At 43.2% G+C, this 7,899-nt stretch overlaps 1 protein-coding gene across 1 annotated transcript; it reads left to right on the forward strand.

Annotated features, from left to right (window-relative positions):
* The first annotated feature begins 56 nt into the window (after positions 1-56).
* Positions 57-5,016, forward strand: LOC101860341 (histone H1). Its single transcript, XM_005100829.2, has 4 exons — positions 57-179; positions 2,197-2,352; positions 2,975-3,490; positions 4,669-5,016. The coding sequence occupies exons 2-4, from the start codon at positions 2,197-2,199 to the stop codon at positions 4,747-4,749; spliced, it is 753 nt and encodes a 250-aa protein (XP_005100886.1). The 5' UTR covers positions 57-179; the 3' UTR covers positions 4,750-5,016.
* The last annotated feature ends 2,883 nt before the right edge of the window (positions 5,017-7,899 follow it).

Genomic DNA, 7,899 nt, shown 5'->3' on the forward strand with positions numbered 1-7,899 from the left:
GTGTCAGTACTTCACCCAATGACTTTGTCCGTCTTATATTTTGCTATATTATATAGGCCTCTAATCACGGGCGGGACTGAGCAGTATTCTCAGCTGGTATAAAAACCTCTGCCCCTTGCCTGTCTCTGCTCACTCAGTATTATACCCAGTCTCAGTGGAGTCCGACAGCACAGTAAGAGGTAAGGACTATTTTTTTTATTGGTGTTAGAATATAATATTATTATGCTGGCGTGATATTTTTGCTCCATTTCCATAACATTTTAACATTTGTTTTGATTAGTTTGAAAGTTTTAAGGGAGTTTTCATGCCTAGAACAAATTTGAAGATGAAAATCAACCAGTAAAATCAGTCAAATTTAACTCTTCATGGCGTCAAATGGTGTAGCGGTTAGAAGCTTAGCTGTCGCGCGCAGGATGAGTTGAGATTCCGGACTGAGAATTTTCATTAAGTATCTCGATCTTTTTGTTGAGACGCAGCATCTCTCTCAGCCTGGGTTAGCACTGGGAGGCTGGGTCTGAAGCCCGCCTCCTGACTTATCTTGAGTCGATGGGGGGCATAAAACACCTAGAATCTAGATCTACATAAAAAGTAGCACAATGTTTCCTATCAGTAGATCATGTAAAATGTTACGGCACATTTTGAAACGGGTTGAGGGGGGTTGGCTCTCTTGGTCTAAAGGTGTTCAACTCTTTCAATTGGTTTCGGGTTCGAAACCTGACAGCGACGGGAAATCTTCTCAAGTGTTCTCCTTTCGTCTCATTCCCTGCTCTCTTACAATGTTCTGTCTGCTTTCGTCTCCACTTTCTGCCCCCCCCCCCTACCTTTGCTTCCTCCTCTGCGCCCCTGGCTTTTTCCGCAGCGTGTCTGCTTACTGATATTCCTTTGGCTCCTTACTCCTGTCTTTCAGCCACACCCCGGATCTTGCGGCAGTTAAGATTTCACACCTAGATCTTGTCTTCTCGGACAAGGGCGAAAAATCTCGGAGGTTCTATGTGCAAGTTGCGCATGTTAAAGGTCCCTCCATGGTCCTAAAATCGATAAGGCTTGGCCGCCACCTGGGCAAAATTCAGAATTCCTTCCAAACTGAAATATGTTCAATGTGTCACGCGCGTTCATATGACCTTATGCAGTTCCGAGCACCATTAAAAAAAACTAGCCTACCGTACCCCCACATTTCAGTGTAGTGTAAGCTTGTAAAGTTCATTCCTCGACTGTTAAACGTCTCCATGTCTTGAAAAATACTCACCCAGTCTGTTGAACTGTGTTTCGCATGCGAACGTCAAAGAAAACGTGTTGGAACCTTAGAGCTTGTCTCTTTATGCGTGTCTATTCCTTGCCGCTCTAAAAATCAAGATTATAAAGAAGCCGTCTCCTGCGAATTGTACCTCGGCGTTTAGTCGCGCGCGACTGTCGCGTCCGATCGGTCCATAGCGATCGAGGGTCACGTCGCTTACGACAGACTGGAGGTGTTGCAGGTTTAGAGCATCACCATTGGTCAAAATATTTATCTTAGGAGTGCCGGTTGACACGCTGTGTGTGGTGTGTGCGTGTGTGTGTGCGTGTGTGTGTGTGTGTGTGTGTGTGTGTGTGTGTGTGTGTGTGTGTCTCGGTGAAGGCAAGGCTCGAAGCTGTTTGCAAAAAGTAACTTACTACTGTCTCTTTGTTGTGAACTGCCAATCGCGCACGGGATTTACCAGTCGCGCCACTTCGTCGCGTCTTGCTTATACGGGGTGCTCACTACGGATAGGATCGGCGGGCCAATCGCCCGACTCGGTCGCCTAAAAAACAAACGTGTTTGTTTTCAGTTTCTGGTTTCAGTCGACCGAGTCGGGCGATCAGCCTGATCCAGCCGTATTGGGCACCCCGTATAAAGGAGACACACTTTTGTCGCTTCTGTCGCACGCGACTGAAAATTTGGGCGCGACATATATGCGCATAAGGGTACTCATCTCGCGACTGTCGCGGGCGACTAAATGTCGCTTCGCGCATAAGGATACATATCTTAGATTGCAGTCATCTTTATGGATGGGCTTTTAGATTCCATTGATCATCTCGTATGCAAAGATCACAGAGCGATTCGACTTTATTTTTTAACCGCGGTCAGACGAAAGGGAACAATGAAGCTGTAGTAAGTCTATTATTTTACCGTTATAAATGAAATTCTCTAAACGTTAAACGTGCTGTTTTTTCCTCCAGATGGTAGATCCAACGACCACATCTTCGGGCGACGCTCAGGCGGTGACAGAAGGGGCAAAGGCCAAACGAGCAAAGCCGTCCTCGACCCCCACCATGTACGTCATGACCATGGAGGTGCTGGCGGCAAACAATACCACCAAGGGCATGAGCTTGCAGGTAAAGCACGTCCACTTGGCTTTATGAGACGAAAAGCTATTAACAATTATCTCCTTACATTAAAAATGACCAAAACTGAATTGATAGTGCCTTAAAACACCTACCCAAACAAACTCCTTACATTAAAACACAAATTACTGGGTACGGTGAATTCACAAAGAATTTCATCTTGATCGCAAATCTTCTCAGACCCCCCCCCCCCCCCCAAATAAAAGACAGATATAACACACACACAAAGAAAAGGGGAATGTCGGTAGATGTCCTCTACACACTGCAAAGATCCTCTAGCTGGCATATTTCATTTTTTAATAAGATATACCACAGTATACGATACGTCCACGAACGCGCACACATGCAATCTCATATTACCTGTCTCTGCTGTTTTAAGGAAAAACAATCTGAAGTTAAGCAAACTGAGCCAAAAAATGTGAAATTATGCGATTCTGTTAATTTTAACAAAGAATGATAAAGGAAAATCAGAAATTATGCAAAAAATTATCAAATTTTGCTGAATTATGCGGGGTGCATAAAAAAAACCGCGGGGACAGTATTACTAATTAGCTTTGTCACGCATTTTTTCTTCTCATTTATTTATTTATTTATTTATTTGCTTATTTAACAGGCAATCAAGAAGCAAATCGTCGAAAAATATCCCGAAGCTGAAAAAAACTTCTCCAACGACAGACTGAAGAAGGCCGTCGTAAAAGGTCTTGAGAGTAAAGAAATTGCAAGAGGCAGGGGTTCTGTTGACTCCGGCTTCAGGGGCTACTTTCGTCAAAACAAAGCTGTTTTAGAGCAAAAACAAAAAGAAGAGCAGAAAGCCTTGAAACTCAAGGCTAAAAAGCTAGCTGAAAAAGAAAAGGCAGCCAGAAAGTCGGCGAAAGAAAAGACGTCAAAGAGCTCCTCAAAAGCTCGCTCTCGGTCCAAATCAACTTCAAGGTCAAAAACAACGAAAACCGGCACATCTGCCAAAGCCCGGGGAACCATTAAATCGGGATCCCTCTCTCCCAAATCCAAGAAAGTCACCAAGCCTAAAAAGGTCACTTCACCGAAGGCCACCACACCAAAGACCGCCGGTCGAGTTGCTGCAGTAACTCCAAAACTGAGCAAATCTGTCACAGCAGGAGCTAAAGCCAAGGTAGGGAGATTACATTCTGGTACACTGAATTGTTTAACAGGGATAGCCTTAAATAATGTCTCGGAATTTGCATGTCACTTATTGTCATGTGTCATTTCTTGTCACGGCACTTAGTTGTTACGTTTTAGGACTTGGGTTTATGTTTTGCCCCCCCCCCCCCCAACCTCCCCCGTGGCGATGCCACTGACTGAAGTGTCTTTAGGCCATTCCCAAAGGGGGACATTTCTCGTTCTAATACACAAAATTGTAAATGGGCTGATCCAACGTCACGCTCATAACTGAGCCTGAACTGCAACAGGGAACTGCTGCTTTTTCTTTCCTAATCCTTTCTATCATTTTCCACTACTTTCGTATGTTTGTCACACTCTCGTGACCCGTTATTTCCGGGGTGTCTTGATAGTCGAAGCAGACTTTGTGTGTTGAAGCTAGAGAGGTGAGCAGAGTAAGTCTGATTCCCTGTGTAAGGACTCTCTGTTGACATCCACCCTTTGGCGCTCATTTGACCTTATGCAGTTGTGAGTGCCGTAAAACTTCTGCTAGAACTTTTTAAAGTTATGTTTTGGGCCTTGGTGTCATTAATTTTGTTTCGGACTTGGGGTCATTCATATTTATTGCTTAGGACTTGGGTATCACTTTTGTCATTGGAATTGGGTATAATTTTTACCATGACATGGATAATGCAATGTATCATTTTTGCCGTAGGACTTGGGTATTGTGTAATAGGATTTGGGTGTCATTTGTGTCATAGGATTTTGGTGTCCATTTTAAACGGTTCGGGCTTGGACGTGAAGGTAATTTATTTTGGACGTGCCGTAAAACACCTACTCAAACATGCAAAACAAGACAAATGGGGTCGAGGTCGAAGAAACCCATTTTCTTTATCCAATTGGTTGTTGGGGTTTTTTATTTATTTTTTTATAGTAGAGGGTTTCACGGCACTAGCAACAGCATAGTCATATGAGCGCCAGTTGTTTTGTTTTTTGGGGGTTTTTTGGTGGGCGAGGGCATTTACAATGTTTACTTTCAGGGCTGCGCCGTTTAAACACATTAGCCAACAGGCAAAATGACGAATTATCTGCAAGCACATCACAGAAAAATATCTTCAGTACGTGGAAGAATGCATTTATCGCAGAAAATGATTTGACAATTTATTTTTAAACCATTCGTTTCTTTTACAGACTGCGTCGGTGAAGAAACTCCTGAAGCAGCCAGCCGCTAAGAGTAAGAGCAAGACCAGCAAGTCAGCAAAGAAGGCCTAAAGAGGACAAAGACCGAGATTAATTCCCCCGAGTACTTTCGCATTAACAAAAACGGATTTTTACTTAACATTTTCTCAATCATTAAAAGAGGCTTTTACTTTAATGTTCTCAATCATTATAGGCTTACTTCCCTTAAATTACATTTCAAGAGTGAGACCCAGTTAAAATTGAACTGAAAACTCTATCAGTACCGTGAGATTCAATAATCCACTTTTACTAAATGAACTTTTCTGTGCTTTGATTTTAAAATAAATTTTTAGTCTTCAACCATTTGTTTGTCTCCTCATTTTTACCTTGAAAATGGAAAAGTTGAATCTTGTGATCTTTTCACTGATTCTTTAGAACAGGTAGCCAACATCTTGTCAATGATGTGGCAACACTGGCCTTTAGCTAAACATTATAAACCCCATTTCTGAAGTTTAATTTACTTGATCAGTTTAGCAAAATATGGAGCCATGTTTTGAATAAATAGTTCACAACTGGCCAGTTGTGTAAAAAAAAACAACAACCTATGAGTCCATGAGGTACAGAATCATTCACCTTCTTTGGCAGTGGCGGGGCGCCTTTGGTGCAATTGGTGCAAGCGCTCCACATAACCGTGGCCTTCACACCCCCCCCCCCCCTTTCTAATTGTTCAAAACCAGTCAGTCTAGATCTGGCCTACATCCTTGCCACTCGTCACCCGCTGGCTGCGCGCGCGCCTGTTGAGAGACAGACAGCGAGGAGGGTTTATGCTCGTCGCACCGCTTGCGGTACTGTCTGCTGGGAGCAAGCAAAATCTTTGCACCAAAGTTATTTTTGTCACTGTACTGTAGAGAAATCTAGGCATTGTTCTTCCCGCACAAGAAGAAAGGTGCGTGAAACTGCTCTTCGCAGCACCAATAAGCTAAAAATGTGATCCAAGTTACCGCTAGCCTACTAATTCAATGAAGAATGGGTATCGAAACTTGTCGCCCTCAATTGTGTAGCAAGTCCTGTTAAGGTAAATTTTCAAATTGAGTCTGGTTGTTGGTGCTGTACGAAGTAATTAGAAATCTTTAAATCTTCTCAGATTGTGAGCATATTGAGTTGTTAATATTGTTTCCCCGCGGGGACACCATGGAAACTGATAGAAAAGGATGGTCAGGACAGGCTTCGCTGGAGTAATGCTGTTGATGTCCTGTGCTCCACTGGGAGTTAAAAAGGGCATGAGAGAGTATTTTCACTTTATTTAAGTTTTTTTGCGGTTTCATCTAGAAACAGTTGTAAATATCGATAGATGTAGATTACAAGATATCCTGCAGATTCTGACTTTCTCTAGAAATATAGATGAATCACGTTGACCCTTTGCTTCTTGTACTATTCAGCAGGCTACAGTTAGAAAAGTGCGCATAAAAGAGCTTGGTCTCTCAGCCGTGGGATTTTGAGCTCAAGAAATGTTCACTTTTTTCCTGAACGTAGTATGATAAGTAAAATAAATTGTACTGTTTCCATTACAAGTCTGCTTTTTACTGATCGATCAGACACTGACAAGGTTACGTCATCAATCACTCTCTCTCTCCCTTCTCCTCTCCCTCTCTCCTTTCCCTCTCTCTCTCTCTCTCTCGCTCTCGCTCTCTCCCTCCCTCCCTCTCTCTCCCTCCCTCCCTCTCTGACATCCACCCCTTGGCGCTCATGTGACCTTTTTGCAGTCGCGAGCGCCATAACACCTTACTGAAACTAGCGACCTTGAATAGTTGCTCTTCAAATATTCAGTATCTCCGCAAAGGTTAAAAAGAAGCCATGACCTGGAATGGATGAGATGGACAGAAAATGGCTGACTGTTAAATTAAATGCCCCTTTTTATTAAGAGGTGGGACCTTACTTCGAATCTAGTTGTTTTTTTTTCCCAATTAAAAAAAACACCGGTCAAATTAGGTTATCAACCGAATAGGATTCGAACCAAGGTCAGAGTGATACGAAGTCGGCGGGCTATACCCCCCACACCCCCACACCCCACTTTCAGGACTGCAGATTGATGTAGGCCTAGTAGTTCTGTAGGCTGGGTTGTCAGGGTTCAAAAGTTTAAATCGAGACGACGACCAATGTCATCATTCTACAAGTTGTGGCATTGAACCAGATCCGCTCTACTGGAAATTGTTACCGCCACGTCGGTGCACAATAAAAACGATTGTTTAATGATGAAATTTACTTAAAATGGATTATATATCTTCACATCTTATGATCTTGACAATCTGCCCGCCCACATTTTACGTCAGGTTTAACTCTCAGGAGCCAACACAATGGAACACAGTATATGTAATAGGACGCAAACTCTACTTTTATATATGGGTGGTGCAAGTGTGAAAAGGACTGGAAAGGCATCAGATTTTGGATCCACCCTATTTTCCAGCAACGAGAATCATTAAGCGAGTGTTGCTTGCGGATAAGTCCTTGGCGGACCTTCCATAGACGGCACATGGCACGCGTGCGAAATAAAAATTAAACACAACCATTTAGAGTTGCACACTCTATTGACGGCACGACACAGCCACGACGAAACATTGCTTTGCTGCATTGCTCGTTTTTTTTTTTTGTGTCGTGTGCTGCCAAAATGGATGACTACAAGAAAGATTATTGAACTTGTGAGAGACCGACCGCTTTTTGGGACCCCCAAAACCCGATTGGTTCCCGATAATTACAACCAATTGGTTATAGACGAGGAAGCACTAGGTTCTTCAGTTCATCATACGTTCTGTATGACATTCTTAGGTAGTTGAAGAACAATGTCTCATCAAGGAGCTGAAAGTTCGATATAACTCTCCTCTACTACTCCTCAATAGAAAATGTTCTCTGCACCACATGATCCGCTTTTTCCTCTTTTTCTGATTATCTAGAATTGCTAACATGATCAGAGTATCTTCATCAGACGAATCCATGGTTGTCATGTGTTGTGTTGTATTGTCATGCTATGCTATGGCCTATGGAGGGAGGTGTATTAGCCTGTGGCACGGCACATGCCGAAAAGTCATGTGCCGCGTGCCGTCTATGGAGGGTCCACCTAACTTAGAGGCCCTACACATGTACGTACGTTCCAAACTACCCGTTCGGAATGAAAAGGCAAACCTGGCGGCACAACTGCAGGTGTGGATGAAAATCAGCTGGTAAAAAGTTAAACAGGGAGGCCATACT

Source organism: Aplysia californica, unplaced genomic scaffold, assembly GCF_000002075.1.
Source record: "Aplysia californica isolate F4 #8 unplaced genomic scaffold, AplCal3.0 scaffold00262, whole genome shotgun sequence".
Classification (NCBI taxonomy): Eukaryota; Metazoa; Mollusca; class Gastropoda; order Aplysiida; family Aplysiidae; genus Aplysia; species Aplysia californica.

Bases quoted from the DNA above. Each gene is read 5' to 3' on its own strand.
- LOC101860341 (XM_005100829.2), top strand. From the start codon at position 2,197: ATGGTAGATCCAACGACCACATCTTCGGGCGACGCTCAGGCGGTGACA. The intron at 2,353-2,974 runs GTAAAGCACGTC...CTTATTTAACAG, and splicing joins CCAAGGGCATGAGCTTGCAG to GCAATCAAGAAGCAAATCGT. The intron at 3,491-4,668 runs GTAGGGAGATTA...TTTCTTTTACAG, and splicing joins CAGCAGGAGCTAAAGCCAAG to ACTGCGTCGGTGAAGAAACT.